This window comes from Mauremys mutica, chromosome 16 (assembly GCF_020497125.1).
Source record: "Mauremys mutica isolate MM-2020 ecotype Southern chromosome 16, ASM2049712v1, whole genome shotgun sequence".
Taxonomy (NCBI): Eukaryota; Metazoa; Chordata; order Testudines; family Geoemydidae; genus Mauremys; species Mauremys mutica.
In genome coordinates this window covers 16,870,900-16,895,116 of record NC_059087.1, presented here as the reverse complement: position 1 = coordinate 16,895,116, position 24,217 = coordinate 16,870,900, and the positions used below count along the sequence as shown (strand labels likewise).

The 24,217-nt window shown below is 42.6% G+C and overlaps 2 protein-coding genes across 6 annotated transcripts in view; one reads left to right on the top strand and one right to left on the bottom strand.

Annotated features, from left to right (window-relative positions):
* Positions 1-24,217, top strand: part of COMT (catechol-O-methyltransferase) — a 34,026-nt gene that overhangs the window by 7,561 nt on the left and 2,248 nt on the right. For 3 of the 5 annotated variants that reach the window (XM_044989931.1, XM_044989930.1, XM_044989934.1), the window contains exons 2-4: positions 15,624-15,906; positions 20,549-20,742; positions 22,282-22,413. In XM_044989931.1, the coding sequence (XP_044845866.1) occupies positions 15,624-15,906; positions 20,549-20,742; positions 22,282-22,413 (609 nt within the window). Of the gene's footprint in view, positions 1-215; positions 362-742; positions 887-15,623; positions 15,907-20,548; positions 20,743-22,281; positions 22,414-24,217 lie in introns of those variants that run through there. The other 2 variants (XM_044989933.1, XM_044989929.1) reach the window with 2 other exon arrangements.
* Positions 17,447-24,217, bottom strand: part of ARVCF (ARVCF delta catenin family member) — a 226,662-nt gene continuing 219,891 nt past the window's right edge. The window contains exon 16 of the mRNA XM_044989922.1: positions 17,447-17,754. Within this exon, the coding sequence (XP_044845857.1) occupies positions 17,686-17,754 (69 nt within the window). The 3' untranslated portion in view covers positions 17,447-17,685. The remainder of the gene's footprint in view (positions 17,755-24,217) is intronic.

Genomic DNA, 24,217 nt, shown 5'->3' with positions numbered 1-24,217 from the left:
TTGGCCACTGTTGGGGTGAGAGCGTTCTTCTCTGCAGCCCTTTTAGAGCAGTTTCCATGATAGCATTATAGAAATTTGCTCACTCCTACTTTTGCTAAGCTTCCCAGAGAGGATAAAGGGGAAGAAAACGATCCACAGTCAAGTCTATTTATAGCTATATGCTGAAATGCCTTTTGTTTCTTTTCTTCCGCTATCTGAGTGAGTTGCAGTTTAACTATCTTCAGTATTCCTGCTGTGAAAGGGACAGACATGCTTTGGATTTTATTTTAGAGCATGACCTCAGTCTCATATTCAGCCCGAAAGAAGAAGTTTGTTAGAGTGTGGCTCTTCTGATCTGTGTCTTGCAGAATTCTTTCTAAACGTAAGCTTTGAATGTTGTCATTTTTGATTTTCTGTAATGCACTGATCACTTCTCCCTCATTTTCCTCATGGTGTTAACGCAATTTATTATACGAAAGCCCCCAGCAGCACTACAGTATATGGATGTGCCTGGGGCTTGTATCTCTCATTTATACATCGGTTATAATGTGATAAGTCTTAACTGGAAAAAAATATGGGCCATATTCATCCCTGGTGTAACTCCACTGAGCACAGTGGACTAACCTACCCTGAGAATGAATTTGGCTCATGCATTCACTGTGCAGTAACTAAGTAACAAGAACAGTGTCACTAGAACGTAGAGCCAACATATATTGTCCAAGGAAGAATGGGGGAAAAGCACTCGTCTCCTTTTAGAATCTCTGTATACCAGAACGTGTAAGCTGTGCCAGTGATATGATCAAAGGAGACAGACTACAGCAGGCTCTTGGACTGGTATCCTGTAAAATCCATATCACTACAGCACAGGAAAAGATCAGAAGGAACAGCTTCTGTTCTGTGCATGAAGGTACATGTTTATATTTTCCTATTTTTTAGACGTGATATCTGATATGCTATGCTCTCTTAGAGGCTGCCACTATTTCAGATGGCGCTGGGTAGGAGGAGGAAGTTTTTGTCAGGTTTCTGACTGCCAGGCACTTTAGTGATGCTAATTTGTGGGCAGAAACACATCTTCAAAGAAGAGTAGGATATATTATATGTAATGCTTTCATATTGTATTGTCCACCACAACGGTTGAAAGAGCAAGAGGAGATAATCCTGATTAGGTTGAAAATGTTAATTATGGATAACTATGCTGGCATTAGAATTACTTTTCAAGAAAAAGCTGAACATAAGTCAAGCTTGTACTCAGTGATGTTTGCAATGATGAATAGTGGCTCTGATAAATGTGCATCTGTAGCTATATTTTACCCTGGTTTGTATTTTGATTAGGGAGCTCTCCCACAAAATGCCTTTCTTCCCTCTGAAAAGAAACTGCAACTGGCACTGTTGCTGCTCACAGGGTATCTGCTTGTTGCCCCTGGTGGCTACCTTCCCTTAATGGGACATTGTAAAAAAATCAAACCCCATCTTTCCTTACCGGGCTTACAAACAATACTTCTGATTAAAAGCTATATAATGTTTAATATCAAATTTTCTTCAAGATTTCTGCATTTTAGGTTTGCTTTTTGCACTTGCTCAGCCAGGGACTATGATAATAGACTGCTTAACTTTGATTTCTAGTTTTCATGCTCTAGCGCAGTGCTGCAGTATTTATCGTATACCACAACCACCATCTGGTTAATGGCTTTTGTCTGCATCCCCAGAAGCGTGCTGGTCCTATTGAGCACTAACACTGTCAGCAATATGAGTGAGGTCATTCAGGTTTATTCAGTATTTTCTGTTTCATCATACTTCAGCAACCTGCGGCCAGCGATCTAGTTTTACCTTTTCATTATTGGTCCGACACCCAGCTGCTGTTGTCTGTCGACATTCTATCAAAGTCCATGTTAGGGTAAACATCGTACATTCAACAGCCAAGCAGGTTGTGTCTCACCTGCAGTGTCCAGCCATGCCTGCTGATAGCTCAAAACAGGAGCACAAAATTGTAAACAATTATGAAACAGAAATAAGGACACTTTAGAGTTTAATTGTTTTAATTATTTCTAATTTATAATTCTAAACAATTAGAAAAATGATATCCCATTAAAGCTATTGCTATTCAGGGCATACTATAATAGATATTTCTTACATTTAAAAAGCATTTTTTTTTAAATAACAAACTAAGGCCCTAATACTGCAATGTGATCCCTGTGTGTGTACCCTGACACCTACCTGGATTGGGTTGCTGGCTGGGTGAGGCCTGGGGGAGAATGATCAACCACAGACAATCAGAATCTGTTTTATAGAGCACATGGCCACTACATAGCTTTTTTAGGCCAGTGAGTGCTGAAGAATATAGTAAAGCCAATAGAAACTACAGCAGGAGTTTTAGGAGGGCAGAATATAATTATCTTAATTGAAATCTGTCCAGTGCAATGGAGATAAACACCCCTCTGAAGTCTAATTAATGGGGATTCTAGTCCATAAAAGGCATTTATTATTTTCTATCCTCTTCCTGTCATCCAGAAAAATGAGAAGAAACCTATCTTTGTTTCCACTGAACCTGGAAAAAGGCAGAATAAAAGACAAAAGAAACAGATTCTTAAAACCCTTAAATCAACAGAATTTTGCATTTATTGCAGACTGACATTTATATAGTCACGGTAACCAAGCTGAATTATAGTACTAGGAGAGTATGAGGAGCCAGAAATTTAGATTTTAAGTGAGGAAATCCTCAGTGGAAAAAAGGTGAAAAGGTCCTCTAGCTTGATAACAAGATGTTGATGGAAAAACTAATTACAGTTGTACTTTTGTACTTAACAAAAGCAAACAAAGCCAAGAAAGCATAATCTGAACATCTGATTTCTTCATACTTAGCAATACGCTGGCTTTCTGACAGTAAAAGATTAAAAAACATCATGTTTGACTTTCAACCTTATTATTACATCTGTCAGAAAACGAAAGAGTAAAAATATTCTTTCTATTTTAAAATACCAGATTGAGGGTTGTTTTTATTTGGTTGGGGTTTTTTTCCTTTAATTTTTTTTTTTAATTTTGTGATTGCTGTGGCAGTCTTTGGCAATCTTATCTTTGGCAGAGACTTACCTGGATGTTCTAGCCAAACTCCTTTGCTGGTCTTGCTCCATGAAAAAGACTAAAAATAAGCACCCACTGAACGCCATAGAAAGAGAGGTGGTTTTAGTCAGCTTAGTGTAGGATAGGGAGGCAGGAATTTGAATTTAATCCTGGCTTTGACACAGATTCCCTCTGTCCTTTGGAAAAGTAATTAACTCAGATTTTAAAAGTATGTGCAAAAGCATGCAAGTGCTCGTGCATGTGAACAAAATGCAGATGTAAAATGCCTGCCACGTGAGCCAGGCTTGCAAACACGTGCATATCCTTGACTTTCACTAGTGCAACAGGTGTTTTGCTGCACAATTTGGGCATGAGCTTTTAAAAATTTCAAACATAACCTCTGAGGTTATGTCTACACTACGAAATTAGGTCGAATTTATAGATTTTTTAGAAATCAATTTTATACAATCACTTATGTGTGTCCCCACTTAAGACCATTAACTCGGCAGAGTGCGTCCACAGTACCGAGGCTAGCGTCGACTTCTGGAGTGTTGCACTGTGGGTAGCTATCCCACCGTTCCTGCAGTCTCCGCCGACCATTGGAATTCTGGGTTGAGATCCCAATGCCTGATGGGTCAAAAATATTGTCACGGGTGGTTCTGGGTATATGTTGTCAGCCCCCCACCCCGTGAAAACAATGGCAAACAATCATTTCTCGCCTTTTTTTCCTGGATTACCTGTGCAGATGCCATATCACAGCAAGCATGGAGCCTGCTCAGCTCACCGTCACCGTACGTCTCCTGGGTGCCGGCAGACGTGGTACTGCATTGCTACACAGCAGCAGCTCATTGCCTTTTGGCAGCAGATGGTGCATTACGATTGGTAGCTATCATCGTCGTCTCCTGCGTGCTCTTTTAGCCAACCTTGGTGAGGTCGGTCATGGGCACCTAGGCAGACATGGCTGCTCCTGGCAGACCTCAGTGAGGTCTGTCAGGGGCATGTGGACATAAATGGGAATGATTCCAGGTCATTCTCTTTTTAAGTTTCGTCTCCTGGAGATTCAGTCCTGCCTGCAGTCGTACTGCACCGTCTTCTGGCGAGCAGCCAGGAGACGACGATGGCTAGCAGTCGTACTGCACCGTCTTCTGGCGAGCAGCCAGGAGACGACGATGGCTAGCAGTCGTACTGCACCGTCTGCTGCCAGCCTAAGATGTATAAGAGAGATGGAGTGGATCAAAACAAGAAAGAGACCAGATTTGTTTTGTATTCATTTGCTCCCCCCGCCTTCCCTCCCTCCATGAAATCAACGGCTGACAATCATTTTGGTGAGGTCTGTCAGGGGCACCTTGAAAAGTTTAATGGAGATTCAGTCCTGTCTGGCATAACAGGGGAGGGATAGCTCAGTGGTTTGAGCATTGGCCCGCTAAACCCAGGGTTTTGAGTTCAGTCCTTGAGGGGGCCATTCTGTGTGACAGTTGTGTGTTTCTCCTTAATGCAAACCCACCCCCTTTTGTTGATTTTTAATTCCCTGTAAGCCATGTCGTCAGTCGACCCTTCCACTGCTGCAGGTCCCTGTTTTAGCCTCTGTTCTTCATGCCCTTGGAAATTTTTTTCAAATGTTTGGGCATTTTATCTTTTGGAACGGAGTTCTGATCGCACAGATTTTTCTCCCCATACAGCAATCAGATCCTGTACCTCCCCTTCGGTCCATGCTGGAGCTCTTTTGCGATTCTGGGACTCCATCATGGTCACCTCTGCTGATGAGATCTGCACTCACCTGCAGATCGCCACGCTGGCCAAACAGGAAATGAGATTCAAAAGTTCGTGGGCCTTTTCCTGTCTACCTGGCCAGTGCATCTGAGTTGAGAGCGCTGTCCAGAGCGGTCACAATGGAGCCCTCTGGGATAGCTCCTGGAAGCCAATACCGTTGAATTGCGACCACACTACCCCAAATTCAATTCAGCAAGGTCGATTTCAGCACTAAGCCCCTCGTTGGGGGAGGAGTACAGAAATCCATTTGAAGAGCCCTTTAGGTCGAAAAAACCAGCTTCATCGTGAGGACAAGTGCAGGGTTAAATCAATGCAACACTGCTAAATTCGACCTAAACTTGTAGTGTAGACCAGGGCTGAATCTCAATGTCACCACCTGAAAGACTGGGATACTACTACTTACCTACCTCACAGGGGTGAGAGGAGGGTTAATCAGTTAATGTGCAAGGTCTTTCGAAGAAAAACACTCTGTAATTGCTTAGCATTATTACATTCTCCTCTGATGGATGCTGGCTATTAGCAGCAGTCTTTCTGCAATGAGTTCAGGCTCCATTGTCCCTGGGCACTCTTCTATTGTAGTCTGTTCATCAATACCATCAGGCCAGTGGACAGATTCTTTTATGAACGAAGGTTGAATGGTATAAATTTACCAAGCATTCTCCATTCACACCAGGTTATGTGAGCTAATAAAATCTAGATTGGATTATAAACCCCCCTGTATTGTAACATCACAGTACCAACTAGCTACTCAGAGACTCATAATAAACTCAGAACAACCAACCAAGCAACTGGCAGTTAGATTAAATGTATGAAAGATGATAGCAAAATTGGAGGTAATATCTTCCCACAAAGGGATGATTTATCAGTGGGACAAAATCGATTAAGGGAAGCATTTGAAGCACTGTTTGCATCCACATTTTCACCAGCTATTCATAACATCGAGAATATTAATGTGTCACCTTGGTGTTTGCTATCAAGGTGTCCCAAAATGGATCGCTTTAGTAAATATAGATAAAAACACTGTCTTTCTCGGGTGCCATCTGTCCAAAACATATTAGTGTATCTTCCAGACCTGGATTAATTTAGCTTCACAATACCCTTTTCTGTGAATTAGAAAAGTAGCATTTTACTCATGCGTAATGGAGGCCCCCAACGGTTAAGTGACTTGCCCAAGGTCACACAGGTAATCTGCTGCTAAAATGAGAATAAAGCCTAGGTCCTCCTGAAGGACCACGAGGTCATCTCTCATGGAGAACAGCAGCCTAAGGGCACATGATGCCTTTGCAGCATAGGCAGTTTTGTGAGTATTTCCAGACAGGACTACAGCAAAGCTGTGTAGTTTTATCTTGGCTAAACTGATGATAAACTAGGATTCAGTTTGTATTTTGTTTTAAAATAAATATTAACAGAGACCCGACATTTATTTCCAAGTATTTTTTCATTATCAACTCATTTCTGCAGCAGCAGGAGATGAGGACATAATTATTCAAAATGTTATCACTACAGAACTCAACCTTCCTAAAATTTAAATAATCCTATTTTAATCTCATTTAATCATTACATTTTTAATGTTTCATTATTAAGCATAATTAAATCCTGAGTTTCTTGTGCCAAAGCCACTAAGGCACACACTTGTATGAGCCCTCAAACAATATTTGTAAAACAAGTTGTTTATTTTTCTTCTTAGCAAATTTCAGTTTGCAGCAAATGGAGATCCTTTTTGGGGGCTGAAACGGGAAATAGATGATTACCACTGTTCACCACTTTACATCAAATCCCCCCCCATCTTTCCATGATACATTTATTATGAAGCATAGAAATTTGACAACTTTAAAAACTAATCTAATCATTTCTAGTTACTAGTCAGTTTTGTATCTCAAAGAACTCTAGGTTCACAACATATGTTAACTGATGCAATCTGATTGGAGAAACACTCCTAGAAAACTGGTAAATAATAATAATAATAATAAAAGGCACCTTGATTAAGGTAGTAAGAGTCACCTGTACTTGAATGAAATCACAGGTTAGGATGAATTGTTTGACTGCACCTTATACATGCAGTCAAGTATCAGAGGGGTAGCCGTGTTAGTCTGGTTCTGTAGAAGCAGCAAAGAATCCTGTGGCACCTTATAGCTAACAGACGTTTTGCAGCATGAGCTTTCGTGGGTGAATACCCACTTCTTCGGATGGCATCCGAAGAAGGCATCCGAAGAAGTGGGTATTCACCCACGAAAGCTCATGCTGCAAAACGTCTGTTAGTCTATAAGGTGCCACAGGATTCTTTGCTGCTTCTTATACATGCAGCTATTTCTGTGTTAAAATGTATGCAATCCCAGAGGCCTTTTTGCTTTGTTTTTATGAAAACAGTTGATCATATGGTTTATTCAGTTAATCCCAAACACAACATTTACTCTTCTTTATAATTGTGTTACTGGATTTTGCATTGTAAAAGAGCACAATAAAGGTCTAGATGAAAAGTTGAGTTGCATTACCAAATCAGGGTGTGATCTCATGAGATCTTTCAAACTGAGCAGGGTCAGGTGCTTAAGGAAAACCCAGATACTGCAGAAAGTATAGTAAATGATTTAGTACCTAAGCCAGCACTGACTCAGTCACAGTGTGGTTGAAGGGTGCACTGTATGTGTAGAGGTGCCATTTTTAGGATAAGAGAAATTGATGACATTGTCATTAAATGTTCCATGGTACTTTGCATACAAGCATGTTACCCTGATGTCCTTGCCCAATATGAAACTGAACAACAAATTGCCTCTAGTCTACATACCATCATTCTCAAATCAGGGAAGGTGTTCGCTGGCTGTCCTAAACTAGTGTGGAGTGCGAATGGGTACTTCTATTCAATTTCCACCTTTCACCCTAGAAATGGCTGCACTTCAGTGTTTGGTGAAGTATTCTTTATACTGCATAAATCCATTGGCAGGATTTGGGAAGTGCTAAAGAATGCTTCTGTACAAGATCATTATAAAGCCAAACGGTGTCAGATCTTCACTATTACTTCTTTTGTTTTAATACTTCATATTGTCTCAACACCTTCATTATTTATTGTGGCGTTTCCGAATATCATAACTGAACAGGCTGGAAGCATTTACCTGTGCATTTACCTGTAAATTTACCCTACCTGGCTAGCAGATGCTGCTGATCCTCTGTAACAAGGATAAGTGGGTGTGGACTGAGCAATCATGAGGGAGGAACTCTAGGAGTAGCTACGCCTGGGGAGAAAGGTTAATCTGACCTTTGGCTTTTCAAACTACAATAGGATAAACTCAAAAAGAAAGGGCCACGTTTGCACTTTATATACTCCGTGAGCTGTGTTTGGGGAAAAGCATCTGCTCTCACACACTAAAACTGTAAACGTTACCCAGTAGGGCCAAACCTTTGCTTTATGAAGGTTTGGGCACAAAAATGAAATGAAACCTATGTGGTAAAATCTGATGAGAAACTAAAGTCATTTATGTATACTCTCAGATTACATGCAGAAGAGACAGCCAATATATTGTAAATTTGGGGATACACAAGACAAGTCATATGAATGAAAATATATGATATACTCCATGTAAAAGGATGAGTTATTTATACAGTATAATCTAAACAGACAAGATTCTGCATCTACACCATAACATATGAAGAAAGATTATTAGTGCTCTGACATGCTGGGACATTTAATATCTGGTATCCTTGAATAATCTGCTTTCCTGAATGTGGATTTGGTGACAAAACTGGTTCATCATTTTACTATGATATCCCTCCAGTGTTGTGGGGTTTGCTTGTTTGTTTAATCCCCTTGCTAACATTTTATATGTTGTCTGTTATTGTTTGTCTTCTCTATTTAGATTTTAAGTTCTTTAGGCAGGGACCATATCTTCCAAATATGTTTCTGACTCAGAGGCTCTAATGCAGGGATCTCAAACTCAAATCACGAGGGCCATATGAAGACTAGTACATTGGCCTGAGGGCTGCATCACTGAAACCTTTTCATATGACGATACAAAAGTATAGTCAACAATGGAAAAAACTGAAGAGTAATATAGTATGCTATTAAAAGTCAATGTATTAACTTTTTAAAAACTGTAATGCAAAAAGTCAGTGCTAATTTTGACATCATTTCATTTTTGGCCACTTAGCTGGCAGCGTTTTGCATCAACCAGAGCATCAATATTAGATTTGATATCCTGAGACTAAACCAATCTCAGTGTTGCTTACAAATTGTACCACATTCCATACAAAAAACTACCCTAAGGGAATGTTAAGCACATGTGCACAGTTAAGCACACGTGCCAAAATTAGGGTTGCGTACACAACTTTTTCCCTGCTCCTTTGAGACTATGTGTTATCATGTGATCTTTTAATTACAGGGTCATGTACTGTTTCTCATATAATATATACCTTTTTTTTCCTACACCCTTAAATTGTATAGCATCTTAGTAGAAAAATCACTGTGACCTTTATTGTGTTGTCACAGTAGCCCAATATATGCTTACTAGCAAAGGATTTGCCACTTAGCCATGGTAAGCATGAGTGAGGGTGGTGAGGAATGTGTGTTGTGATGGGAAGCTGTGTTGATTTGTGCCTGGGTTGTGTTGTACTGGGAGATTGTTTGATTTGTGTTGGTGGCAAATAAGGGGTGAGTGCTGGGGTGAGGGGCTATCTGCATTTGGACTTGCTGGTTGTGTTATTGTGTAGGTGGTTGTGAGGTGGCAGCTAGGCACAAGGGTGTGGCAGTCAGGCCAAGTAATCCACTTTCAAAATTGGTTGGTAACAGACTGCAAAACCCCCACTCCACTCCTTCCATGAGGCCCTGCCCCTGCCCTGCCTTTTCCCACCCCTTCCCCACCCCCACCCCAACCCCTTCCCCAAAGTCCCCTCCCCAACCCCTTCCCCAAATCCCCGCCCCAACCCTGCCTCTTCTCTGCCTCCTCCCCTGAGCGCGCTGCATCTCCGCTCCTCCCCCCTCCGTCCTGGAAAGTCCTAAGTGGGAAGCACTGGGAGGTAAGCGGAAGAGCAGGGATGCAGCACACTTGGGCGGGGGGTGAAGGGCAGAGGGGGGGAGTCGGCACCTATGGCGGGCTGCAGGAAATAGCTCCGTGGCCATGTGTTTGTCAACTGGGGCCACTGGGCCCTACTGTAATACAGGTATTTAATAACAACAGTAGCTATCTTCTAATTCTATTGTTATGTGAGATGCACATCAGTGATTTATTTCAGTTTCTCTATAAATTTTGTGTGTTCTATGAATCCATATTAAAGCTGCAATTATAGCTGCATTTTCTAATCATGTCATCATGAACTCAGGAATAAATCTGTCCTCTTGTGCAGCGCTGGTTTTAAGTTGGTTGAATTACATTTTTAAGCTTGCACATCATATATTTGTTAGCTAATGAAAAAAACAAGCTGCCTATTATTTTGGTATGGGACTGTACCATTTCAGTTTGGGGGCACAGTCAACATTTATGCACCTGACTCTTGAAAATAAGTTGCTTTTAGTGCTGAATTGATATTGCAAAATATTTTTCTTTCACACATCCCAGCCAAATGGAGTGGGTGTTTTGAGATTTCCCAAAGGAGAAAAAGAAATTAAGGTTTTTACAGAAAGCTGGTTTGCTTCTTTTAAAACCCACTTGCTCTGGAATGCAGATTTCAGGATAATGTCTTGCAAGGGAACTCTGTTAATAACTTTATATTGCCAGCTTGCCAAGGTCCCTTGGGTGGTGGACAACAATAAAAAAACCCAAATTGAAATTTAGAAATGCTCCAAAACAAAACAAATAAATCCCAAAGCAAACAGCAAGTGGCTAATACTAAGAGGTTTATATTCTATATAAGCTCTGGCCAGCAATCCCCCACATTTTAACTCTAGGGATCTAGAGGAAAGGAGTTCTAGTCTTTAACCACTTGTAACCCTCAGGTAAGGCATTTACGCGTGTAGGCATCAAACTAAAATACTATAAGAGACAAATTCTTCAAAACCCTTAATGATGTGAAGCAAGTAAAGACGAATAGTTACTCAGCAGATTGAGGTTGAGGGGTCAGGCTTTTAACACCATCCCAAAATAATAGGCCCTTTGAATTACATTAGATTTTCCTGCCAAAGAAAAAGAAACCATTGTTAAAAGCAGAGAACAGTTTCCTACTCTAGGTTCATTATGGCAATGAGAGACAATAGAGTTATAATTTAGCTTCAAATCCAGAGTTGTGAGTGAAATCTGCAGTGAAATAAGTTATTACCCTAGCTGTGACTCAGGAATTTGCTTCCCAACTTCAGGGCAATCCTTCAGGGCAAATGGAAAGGCCTGTCTGTTCGTTCAACCTTCTGCTTAAGGGGTGGCTGGTGAGGATTTGAGGTTGCGTTATTTGTCGTTCAGAGAGTTTTCCTTAGCCTGACAAAAAGTCAGAACTACATATGTTTTAACATACGAGGTTTAAAATCGATGTTAGGCACCACGTGTGGCAATAGTGGGGCCATCAGGGATCAAAACAAAACACCTGCCTTTGGAAAAGAAAAGTTCTCAGTGTCTCTTAGATAGTTTCACATCACAGGGCCCCCCAGGTATAAAGCTATGATCACCTGCCAAGCTGAGCCACAACAGCAGAATGCCTAAATAGAAACTGATGTCAGAATGCAAATATCCATTGCAGGGGGCCCAAGGAGGAGGTGTTTCCATACACAGAGACTAAGTCTATATAATTAGATTTATAAAAACCAGCAGAGATACTGTAAAATGAATTCATCACTTTCTAGGCAGTGAGTGTAATATGATTTCACCCATTGATTGATTGTGCTTCCCCCAGCTTCAGGCAATGAAGAAGCACTGGTGGAAGACCTCCTTGAAGGGACAGCACATAATAATTTCATGACAACCTTGCCAATAAACAAAGATAACGGCATAAGAAAAGTGCACCACTGAAAACCACTTACCACCATGACCTTTCCCACTGAAAGCCTGTGTTGAATGTGGTATGAAAGGGATGCGAAGGTTCTTACCTTGGCTCGTTACCTCCAAATAGTGCTTTGTGAAGGCAGAAGAGAGGGAAAAAAGCAGCCTCCTCTCCTTTTTACTTAATATGTAAATGATATAAATCAGATGAATCCAGCTGGCGATACTGTGCAAGCATTCCTCCAGGGCAGAGATTCAAAGACTGAGTTAACAGGGTGCATGAGGCAATAGGTGTACAGCAGCTGTGTCTCATCAGCAGACAGATGCTGTTTCAGCCTGTGTTTAGAAATGATCTCACCAAGAGGTCTCACACATATGGTGAGCACCCCAGGAGAACGCTTGCATTTCTGAAAGATGCAACCTCGTACTCTTCAGTTACTATCCATCCTGACTAAGTTCCAGGTGTGACTGGATCCTTCCAAGGACAGTCCTAACCATACTGGCAAAATCCATTCGTTGCGAAATCAACAGCCAATGGTTAATCTTATTGGAAGGTGCTGAAAGGTCCAGTGCAAACAAAATGACCATCTCTGGCAATGATCGTGATAGTGACAAATGCATTCTCTGATCCAAAAGAGGCCTCAATGCAGACTGGATGCTACCCAGAATGTCACTGGTATCCAGATGCACCTAGACCACCTTCTTCAGTAAAAGAGAAGGTTAGGCATTCAGTGGTAATTAGTGAGCAGTCTGGCATCAATAAATAGTTTCTTGAGGAGGGGCTATATGCCCACACCCATTTAAGAATGTTTAGTGCCTCTACAACCACTTGATAATACTAGTCCACCAATGACAGCCACACCACTCACATTATGCCACTAGAATAAGTAAGGTGGTCAAATCAAAAGGGGTCTTTGTAAACCAGTGACATCCTCAAAGGCCAAACCAAGCTCCACCAGTGGAAAACACGAGGCTTCTTCATTCAGGTTTGGAAAGACCAGCCCAAAAGCGCGCATTCTTTTCTATGAAGAATGTAGGACACTGGCCAGAATGATCAACAGAATTACTTGTGCGTGGGGGAGGATGGCTCAGATTGGTATGCATGCCTCTGGAAAACGTGAGAGAAGCTTCTTGCTGTCTGGGTTAAATGGCTAAGAAACATGATTTTCTCCTGCCAAATGATGCCCTCAGGCCTTAAAAAGCAGCAACTCGGGTCAGTTCTTTGCAGTGGGCACATTAGAATGTTACAAACGTGAGCGCTAACATTGCTAACTACTGGAAGCCAAAGGAAACAGACGGTAAGTGTTCCAAACAAATTATATGTGCTGCGCAACTGAGATAAGTGGATGAGTGAACAAACATCAACTGTACCATGAGTTGAGCACATCTCCATGGCAACCCAGTCGTCTTCTGAACTCAAAATATGTCCTGCATGGTAATTTAAAGTTTTGAAGGTGGATTTTTTCCATGTGAACCATACTTATGAAGAGCAGGCTAAAGAAAGGAAATGTAGGGACCCATAAAATGTAGGAGTAATCTCAAAAGGTTCATTTTGGGAAAACGACCAAAAGTGGGACTGTGTGTGGGGCAGAGGGTTGTCAGGCTAACCCCACTCCCTCACATCTGTGAATTTAGACCAAGCCTTGGAGGATCCACTTGTAGTGTCGAGTAGGTGCACAGCTGCTCTGCTGGGCCCCTGGCTGTGGCTGCCCTATTTAAAAGGCACATCAGAGCATGTAGGACTTTAATACAGCGGCAGCCAGAGCTGTTTGGCCTGGCTGGGAAGATTGGACATGAAGGGGTCTGATGGAAGGAATCAGCACCCTCTCTGGTTGTAGCCATTTCTCTTCTTCCCAACTTCCCCCTGGGGTTCTAGTCTGTGAGGTGCTCTGAGAGTTCAGTGGGACCTGAGGAAATTCAGCACTTTGCAGGACGGAGCCCTCTCAAGGGGTTGCTGGCTCCTTTTAGACCACCCAGGGTGAGCTAATTTAAGGAGAGGAAGCCTGCCCAGGCAGCTAATTGAATAATGAACAGCAGAGCCTGACAAAAGGCCAGCAAGGCTCAGTTGCAGGAAAGTGGTCAGAGAGAGAGAAGAGGCCCCAGAGACCACAGGCCCCAAGGAGGAGGGTTGTGTTATCCCTGAGCCAAGGGGAGACACTATTTCAAGTTTATTTTGGGATTTAATGAGGTAGAACCTCTGCAGGGGAATTCTGTCTGACACCCCTTTAGACTGGGTGGAGCTCTTAAAGGGCCCCAGGGAAGGGTGACTGAGGCAGAGTGACCTGCAGCACCAGAGTTGGTCAGGAGCGGGGGCAGGTAGCTCTGCAACAGGCCCCTTGAATGGAGTTTATTGGATTGAGGGGAGGGAATAGAAAGGGTTAAACCACAGAGGCTGGTAAACCGTTCGTATTAAAAATGGCTTAGAGAACATTGTACTTTCCTGTGCAGAACTGTGGGGTGTGGTGGGCAGGGGAAAGATCCTCTGAATTCCATGGACCTGTGTGCAAATCCCCAATAAAATTGCAAGGGAAAACGATTTCGGCATTCACTCAGCCTTGTCCTGACTTGTGCACATTCCAACTCCCCCCTGCAATTGTCAGCCCCAGCTCAAGCGGAGGCGCAGGAGTAGAGCAACAGAGGTGTTACAGGCTGCATCAACAGGTGCCCTGGCAGTGTTGCATGGGAGAAGCTTATACAGAGCCTTGTGCAGTCAGTGTTCTTAGTTCTGCACTTCCATAAAGACTAAATTAATTCTTCATTTAAAGAAACAGTCAATAGCAGCTCTTTGGGGCTATGGTCGATTCAAAATCAAGGAGTCATTCCCTACCATAATAAATACACTTTTCGGCAGAGAGTTGTCTGTGCAGGTAAATGGCTTTGAAGGGATTTATCGCTTGAGCTGTACAGGGTGACGTGCATCCCATCTGGTGAGTTTCAAGTCCTAATGCCCTACACTTGGAGAGATGCATGTCTAGATAACGTACACAGAGGCACCTTCAGCAAAGAAACCAAGTTTCTTGGAAAAAAAAGGCACAGCATCATGAGGAGATTGCAGCTGGCTGCAAAACTCAGCTGGTCGGTGAAATACAATGCACCCTTTTGTTACATCTCCTGAATTTCACGGGCCTGGATTCCTCTGCGCTGGCACAGGGATTCAACTTTGTATTTTGTAACTGGAGAGGGGAAAAAAGAATCCATGCTTTCAAATCCAAAGTGAAGTGAATTTTGTGTTTGCAAAAGGTGCCAGATTGATGGCTCAGATATCCAAGGCTTTGTCAGCACAGGCAGAGATTGTGCTGCCAGTTTCCTTGGACCACTCCAGGCAAGTGCCTCAATTGTGACCTTGAAGTGGGAGGGGGCAGGTCAGTCTCTGTGACACATTCAGTCCTTCACTTCTCTGCAGAGCGGACCAGCAAGGCAGGGGCTAGCCGTGCTGGTTTTTGTGGTGTGTTTCCTGGAGACCGGTACTCCTTCATTAATGTTCATTTCACATAGGACTCTGCATAACAACCTCTGATCTCTACAGATCACAGTGCTCTGAACTAAAGGTGAAAAGCTCCATATTTCTTCACCAATTTCAACTCAACCACACTCCCACCTAACCCAAACAGGAGAGGATGAAAATCACACCTAGTACAATTATTTAGGATTTTAAAGATCACAGCCAGTCTGTGCAATGGTGTTTTGGGATGGAGTGAGAACTGAGTGGCTACGTGGGGGAGGGGAGTAGGGAATTAATAAAGCCACTTGTTGACTGCCTATGAAATTTGCCTCTAAAGGGAACTCAGACCCGTAGAATTATAGTAAGTTCTCTATATTCCTATGCTGGGTGTTGCTTATGGGTTATTCTGTCGTAACAGTTATGCGAAAGATGGTTCTCTCCTGTGCCACCTTAACTAAAAACCTGTTTTGTCTCTTTTATTCCAGATGCTGGAGAGCTATCCGATCCCTTTGTCCATAGTTACCAGCCTGCTCTTCATTGTGCTGCTGCTTGCAGTGCTCATCAGAAACAACGGCCAGGCAGCCATTCTGTGGAATGAAATTGTCCTGCAGAAAATAACCAATTTCATCATGGCTCAGAGCAAAGAAGAGAGGATTTTAAACTTCGTGCTGCAGAATGCAGTCAGAGGAGACCCCCAGAGTGTAGTGGACACCATAGATAAGTACTGCTCCCAGAAGGAGTGGGCCATGAATGTGGGGGCTGAAAAAGGTAATCACATCAGAGATAAGCTCCTCAAGGCCACTTTTGAGTTTGAGACTGGCATGATACTGGATACGTTATTCTGTTTGTCACTGAAAAAACACAGCAATCTTGCACGCCGCAACAGCGGTTATGCAAACAATCATGCAAGATGGTGTAAATCTCTTTGGAAGAATCCAGCAGGTGCACTGTAGGGTCATGGGGCCACATGTGATTTTTGATGTGCTGTGCACATTGCTTCATAAGGGAGGGAGGGCGGGCAGGCATCTGGGGAGTTGAGAAACAAAACCCCCTGACTTGGATTCCTGCCAGTTTCTTGCTACGTAGCCTTGGAAAAGTCACTGCCTTGCTTTCTGTACCTCCGTTACAATGGATCTTATCCTATTTCCAGCACAAAGTGTCCATGAGCCTTAATTCACTGGTGTTTATGAAGCATTTTGAGGTCCTCGATTGAAATGTGCGAACCATGAGTATTAAAAATAAGAGGAATTTTGCACATATAAACAATAGTTATAGGTAATGTATTTTTGAGGGATGGGAGCTCATACAGCTGTAATATACACAAGAAGCTGTCCTATATACAAATAGGAGAATCTGACATTACTATCACCTGGCACGTCTTAATTTCTCTTAAAGGCCAAATCAGCTAAGTGGATAAAATTTGGCCCTTTTTAGTTTTTGGAGGCAGTGCAGGGAATTTGGAGGTTAAACATAGTAACCTAGGGTTAACCCTAGTAAACTTGTACTTTTACACAGTCGTCAGAGACCCCGATGCTTTAGGTCTAGTTTATGAAAACCGTTCCTGTGATTCCATGAATAGTACGTTTAGGGTGAAAGCCGTAGCGTCTAGTATCTTTGCACACATTATTAAAGCTCTAGCCCTGGTAATATTTGATCATGTTCTGAGGTTTTTGGCTTGGACAAAATGCCCTTGGCTTTCAGTAGAAATTTGCTTGAGTGAAAACCAAATGTGGATCTTAAGATTTAGCCCATGATGCATCGAATTATATAATGACACTATCTTGGATTTATTTAGCACCTCTCATCTTAAAGGTGCCAAAGCACCTGACAGGAGTGGCTTCAATGCTCAGTAAAGTGCAGTCTCCTCTGTGGTTTTGAATAGCACACAGATACATCACAGTTACCAACTCCCCAAACTAGGGGATTTTGCTAGGGCATCTGGTGGGATAATGCCTTGGGATCTTTTAGTGACCCCAAATGGTCTAGACTTTGCCTTAGAGCTCATTTGAAACAACACTTTCAACAGTACACTGCTAGGACATGGATTCGGTACTTGCTGAGAAGGACCAATGCCACCCACTGAATCAAGAGCCCTGATCTCTGAAATGCCTTGGGTTTCTTTGGAAGCCTTCTATCCAAGTATTGACCAGAAATGACCATGCTGAGGTCATATCCCAAGAAGGTACATAGCACTACACCAATTTATAACAAGCCATCCCTAACCTACAATAAATTGGAACACTATGCCATGTTACATATGACTAATTGCATTTATTAAAACAAATAATCCTATAAATAAGCACTGAAGACTGTCACACAAATAATATGGGGTCAAGAGTTTCACCATTAGGGGCAACAGTAAGTGCAAAAGCAGGGCATTTAGACAATACGGACAGAAAGGAGAGCACCAGTCACTGCCACTGAAGTCCCTGAATGAATACAGAAAATGTACAGTTGCAGCACTATACACTTACCCTGCAGAAATGTGCCAATAAAAGCTGGGTGGCAGGAGAAGGCTGAGTTATACTGTTAATTAGGAGCTCTGGGCTAGATCAATGAGAGCAGAGCCATACCAAGAGACCTTCCAGCAACATCAGTGAAAGTTTTGCACGAGAGCTGAGGGTAGAGTATAGCATTTCGTTACTTACGTCAGTCAGTTTAATATTTGCATTATTTTACAGTCGAATGCATTTTTCACCAGTATGAACCCGTTCTTCCCAGTTTTCTCCCTCCCTCTTTCCTGTTTTTGTGCATTTCCTCCTGTGTTCTGTCTTTTTTTCCTCTCTCCTTTTAATCTATATACACTTTTCTGTCCTAGTATGGCTCCCCATTTTCTCATTTCTGTCGGCTCTGTCACCCTTCCCTTTTTCTTTGGCACTTTTCAACCCACCTTTCTATTTTCAGTCTCTGCAAAGCTGCTAAAGCCCTTTCCCTGTGGAAAAGCTGCAGAGGGAAACTGATTAGCTTTCTACTATGTTTTCCTCTGCAGGCTTGCCATATGTAAAGCAGCACTTCATGAAAATAGAGAGAAACGGTCTGAAAGTTTCTTGAATTGGGAGCTGACTGCACAGTGAGCCTGAGTGGATTTCTGCGGACCTAGCTGGTTTCTCTTACATCAGCAAGGGACTCAGTGCAGAAGCAAACTGACCATTCCTAGTCAGTTTACACATACAGTAACCTGAAATGAGAAGCTCACTAGGATCAGACAGTTCTAAACAGTTTGTCTTTGCAGTCAGCTCTGACCAGTGTCTATAAGGGTTGTTCTACTCACTGCAATTGGCAGTGGACTTAAACTGCAGTATGATTTTTAAATTGAGGTGCACATGGGCCACGGCTGGGAGTTTGAAACCCACACAGAAAATAATTCTCACTTTAGCGGTTAGGTGGGTTTTCAGAACTGCAGGGGGTATTACTTCATAGTGCTTGTGGTGACCCCTCCAACCCTGTCCCTGCCTTGGCTGCAAAGATGGTGGTCATCTTACAGGGCCTTGGATGAGGCAAGTGTAAAGAATGGGAATCAGCAGGGCAGTTCTCATAACTAGGGCCCTACCAAATTCACGGTCCATTTTGGTCAATTTCACGGTCATAAGATTTTAAAAATCATACATGTCATGATTTCAGCTATTTAAATCTGAAATTTCACAGTGTTGTAATTGTAGGGTCCTAGCCCAAAAAGGAGTTGTGGGGGGTGGGTCGCAAAGGTTACTGTAGGTTATTGCTGTACTGCTACCCTTTCTGCACTGCTGCTGGTGGCGGTGCTGCCTTCAGAGCTGGGCAACTGGAGAGCGGCAGCTGCTGGGTGGGAGCCCAGCTCTGAAGGCAGAACCGCCGCCAGCAGCAGCGCAGAAGTCAGGATGGCCTGGTATGGTATTGCCACCCTGACTTCTGCGCTGCTGCCTACAGAGCTGAGCCCTCAGTCAGCAACCGCCAATCTCCAGCCACCCAGCTCTGCAGGCAGCAGTGCAGAAGTAAGAGTGGCAATACTGCTACCCCCTAAAATAACCTTGCAACTCCCCTGCAACTCCCTTTTGGGTCAGGACCCCTATTTGAGAGACACTGTTCTCCCCCGTGAAATCTGTCTAGTATCGGGTAAAAGCACACAAAAGACCAGATTTCATAGTCCGTGATGCGTTTTTCATGGCCGTGAATTTGGTAGGGACCTACTCATAATAGAAGGGCAGGACCGCCCCCCCCCCGCCAATAAAATAAATAAGGGAAGATAAAAGCTTTCTGAGAACAGGGACTCCTACGAGAAATGCTGACAAACCTGGCAGTACGGTGGGCACCAAGGGGCACTGCTCCAGCAAGATAGGCAAAATCCCAACATTACTTATTTTTAATTCCTAAGATTTGAAGCCTAAACAAGAGTGCTCAATTACAAATTGCAGCATCACACCAGTACAGTGCATACACAAGTGATGCATAAATAAATAGCACAGGACAAGGTGAATGCTAATAGTGGGTAACTAAGTAGCTCATGTAGCTCATGCAGCATGATGCCAAAGGCTAAATACCTTCAAATATTCATTCAGATTCAGGTATCTAATGTATTGGCACTACTTAGGACCACAGAAGATAGAAGATGGAAGAGACTTCTGTCACTGAGTCCATTTCTTTGCAAGGACTGGATATAGTTTCCAATTTTATTTATTTATTGTAACAATTGGCTAATGGTTTCTGGCCTTTATAATACAAATAGATAGAGCCTTTGTCAGCTGGCTAGACTGTTCCTTTTGTAATGAGTATTTCTTAGCTTAAAAGTCTTACATTAAGGTGACTGCATGTAATATTATTTACAAAATGTGAACTCTCTCAAAGTTTAAGAGCTCTGCATTTCATGAATGGGGACAGATTTTGCAACAACTATTTATTTATTTATTGATTGCAAAGTGTTGCATTTTTCACTCAAAGTTGTGCTAAATTTTATTTAATACAGGCCCATCTTCACTCAAAAATGTAGTTTATTATTAATTTTTTTAAACACCTCAATGTACTTATTTTTTTGAAAATTTACAATTTGAAGCCTAGGTCAGATGATCAATTTTCACAGTATGATACAAGACAGCCTATTTCCTGAACTCACCCTAGTGCAAAAAATAAAATAAAATTATGAAAACATTCACAAGATTGTTTTCAGTTTCAGAGGGGCCCCATTGATACAATAAGCAGCAGTTTCGTTTGAGGTATTTGTAAGTGGTTTCATTCCAAGATTCCAGACATTTCAAAATGAATCTCATTTTAAGTAAGAGCCAGTCTGCAAAAGAAGCCTTGTATAATTTATCATAAACCATCACATTTTGAATCTCCTTATAGCAGCTTAGTAAATGAACTTGTAAGATTCCATCCATTAACTTTATTATTTGATGCAGTTTGATTTAGTCCACAGTTAACTCATTTCTCTCCCATTCAGGTTTGATTCTAGATAAGATACTGGAGGAGACAAAGCCATCAGTCTTGCTGGAGCTGGGAACGTACTGTGGCTATTCAGCTGTGAGGATTGCTCGGCTGTTAAAGCCCAGCGCTCGCTTACTGACCATTGAGTTCAACCCTGACTTTGCTGCTATTGCCAGACAGATGATTGAGTTTGCTGGAGTGCAAGATAAGGTACATCTTGATTTTCTGTGACTGGTAAATGAAGGGACTAAGCAGATGTTAGGTCAGAAGAAATACTGGCATTTCGCCCTCTTATACTCAGGCTAACATAGCAATTGCAATATCCCAGGCTATTTGAGCGGTGAACTGAGCATGGCAATTGAGTTCATCTGTGTGGTATATGTGTGAAGTTGGGAAATGCTCATTAGGGACTGGGTTGTGAACACACACACACACACACACACACACTTTAAGATACCCGAGTAGTTAGTAAAGATGGGGCAAAGCTAACAATGTTGGGAATCATTAGAAAGAAGACAAAGACAGATAAGATGACAAAGTATCATGTTGCCTCTATATAAATCGATGGGACACCCACATCTTCAATACTGCGTGCAGATCTGATCGCCTCATCTTAAAAAAGATCTACTGGAATTGGAAAAGGTTCAGAAAAGGGCAACAAAAATGATTAGGGGTATGGAACAGCTGCCATATGAGGAGAGATTAATAAGACTGGGACTTTTCAGCTTGGAAAAGAGACAACTAAGGGGGAATATGATAGCGATCTGTAAAATCATGACTCGTGTGGAAAAAGTGAATAAGCAAGTGTTATTTACTCCTTCTCATAACACAAGAACTAGGGGTCACCAAATGAAATTAATAGGGAGCAGGTTTAAAACAAACAAAAGGAAGTGTTTCTTCACAGAACACAGTCCACCTGTGGAACTCTTTGCCAGAAGATGTTGTGAAGGCCAAGACTATAGCAGGGTTCAAAAAAGAACTAGTAAGTTTACAGAGGATAGGTCCATCAGTGGCTATTAGCCAACATGGGCATAGATGGTGTCCCTAGCCTCTGTTTGCCAGAAGCTGGGAATGGGTAACAGGGGATGGATCACTTCATGATTACCACTTCTGTTCATTCCCTCTGAAGCACCTGGCATTGCCCACTGTTGTAAGACAGGACACTGGGCTAGATGGACCATTGGTCTGATCCAGTATGGCTGTTCTTATGTTCTTAGAGTAGTGTGATTCAGATCCAAATTGGGGTTTGGAAAGAGATTGGGGCTCAAGTGAGAGCAGAGATTGCAGTTTGAGTTTCCCCAAGCTGCATGAGCTATTCTCACAAGTTTCCAGCTATCTGAGCCAGAAGAAGAATACACAGTGGCAGGCTCTGTTCCAAACTAAATAACCCATCTTTTTAACCTCTCTTCTGTATGTTCTATTTGCTTTGGACAAGAAGGTTTGATTGAGATGTGACTGCAATTCGAAGCCAAGCCACACACTGTTTTCAGCAGGGGATTCCCTCGTCACCAGCAGAGAGTCACTCTTCCCAGCAGAGCCAAGGTCACAGACTTCTTATAATTGCACAGAGAAAAAATAATTGAGTCAATTTATCAAAAAAGCCCATGTGATCCAAAGCCAGCCAGCAGCTGAAGTTATCCACCAACGCTATTAACATGGTCACGGAAGTCTGACTTCAACTTAAAGGGTGAGGGGCATTGTGCTTAAAACAAGGTGCACAGATCAACATGAGATGAATTTGCTTTTCAGGTGAAAATTCTAGAAGGCCCTTCGCAGACAATTATCCCACAGCTGAAGAAAAAGCATGAAGTGGACACACTGGATTTCGTCTTTCTCGACCATTGGAAAGATAGATACCTGCCAGACACCATCCTGCTGCTTGTGAGTTGGAATGATTTCAGCCCTAAACCCCCATAGTGAATATCCAGAGTCTGTAAGATCTTCCCAGAACAGTTGGGAAGTGCGTGTTTTCTATAGCTATAGCAAGGCACTCACCAGAGATACGTTTAACAACCAGCCATGTGGTGAAAAGGGATGGAGCTTTGGGGCTGGATTCACAACAGTGCTAAGTGCCCTTGCCTCCCCTATTATTGTCAATGAGAACTGAGGGTGCTCAGCACTTCCCAGGGATTGTTCAGCCACTTGCAGGATCTTCCTCTCTGGAAAGGCCTGAAGCTGAATACCCAATGAGAACCACCCACAGACACTGGGGAAGTACAGGTTTGGGTCTGAAGGTCATGATTTAAGTCTTTCCCTATCAGATTAAGCCAGGACACCTGATCCAAATGCCCTGGATTTTGGAGAAGTTCAGACTCCAGTCCCAGCCTTCACAACACTAATTTCCTGATGGCAAACTCTGTTGTCAGGGTTTGTGTTCCTGGATGAAATTCAATCTTGATAGCACGTTTGTACCTTCTTTCTGTGAACATCTGGGGCATCCTTACCATCTGATTGGCTATAAAGCAGCCCTTAGCAGAGGGAAGACTACTCCTAGGACCATGCTAGACTCTCATTCCAGGAAATGCCATTCAGCCTCTTCCACCCACAGCTAGACGTGGGGACAGATTCTGTCAGCAACAAAAGTAACAGTTAATGACAATTCATTACAAAATTAGGAGGCTATAATAGTATTAGCAAATTATGGGTTGGCTTTAAACAGCCAGGTAATGACAAACGAGAGCAGTTAAGGACCCCAGGGTATTTCCAAACGTCAGCAAATAACCCAGTGATAATCACAGCCTCTGTGTTTATAAAAACAGCGCAAATGCACATAATATCACAGCTCAATAGCACCATTAGACCTGTGATTATTTCTAGAACTAAATGACTAATTGGATAGAAATGCCATTTTTCAGTTACATTCTCCACAAATATCTACCCACTCGGTCTTGTGAGAGCCTCTCTTGCATTAAGACCATGGGAGCCTCTCTGCTGACTGCTTCGCACTAGCCCCATTCTCCCTCTCTTGCATAGCACCAGTTCACCACCCCCGTTTGGAGAATACAAGCCCTCTGTCTTAGGCTCCCACTCTCTCCTCCCTACAAGCAGCTTTTTAAAAAGTAGGGGGTTTCTTTGGGACTTCTTTTTAAAACCCACCATTGAATTTACACATCAGTAGCTGGGAGACAGTACATTTTCGTTCTGAAATTCCTTTGCCTCCCGAGAATGTTCATTTTAAAACGTGCTCTGTAACAGTTACCGAGCTCCCAGCTCTTTGGAGGGCTGAAGCACCAGTTCCAGCTCTGAACCTTAAAACAACAAAGCAAAAAACCAGCTAAAGCAAAGGATTGAGAATCATTTGGCTCCAGCTTCTTAGTCAACAGTTTGATGCGATTCCAAACCAGAGTGTTTTGCTTATTCTCATGAACCCTTGCAGTGTAACGTCCAAGGGACTTTAGATGGACCGGCTGAAGGAAACACTTTGAACGTTTCTCCAACCGGGCATTTTGAATATAGTTTTTGACAAGCATTTCAGATGACCCAGGTTGTGGTTCGAGTCCCAGGCAGTTTCCCTTTCACCCAGTTCTAGAAAAGGTCCTTGATACAAAGAGCAGCTGGCAAACATCAGCGGAGTCACAATGACACAGCAGCTAGTGCTGGAAATTACAGCTGGAGAAATGCCCTTTTCACTCGAGTTTCTGATCTGATTATTAGAAAGTACAGGCCAGAGGATATCGACATACCT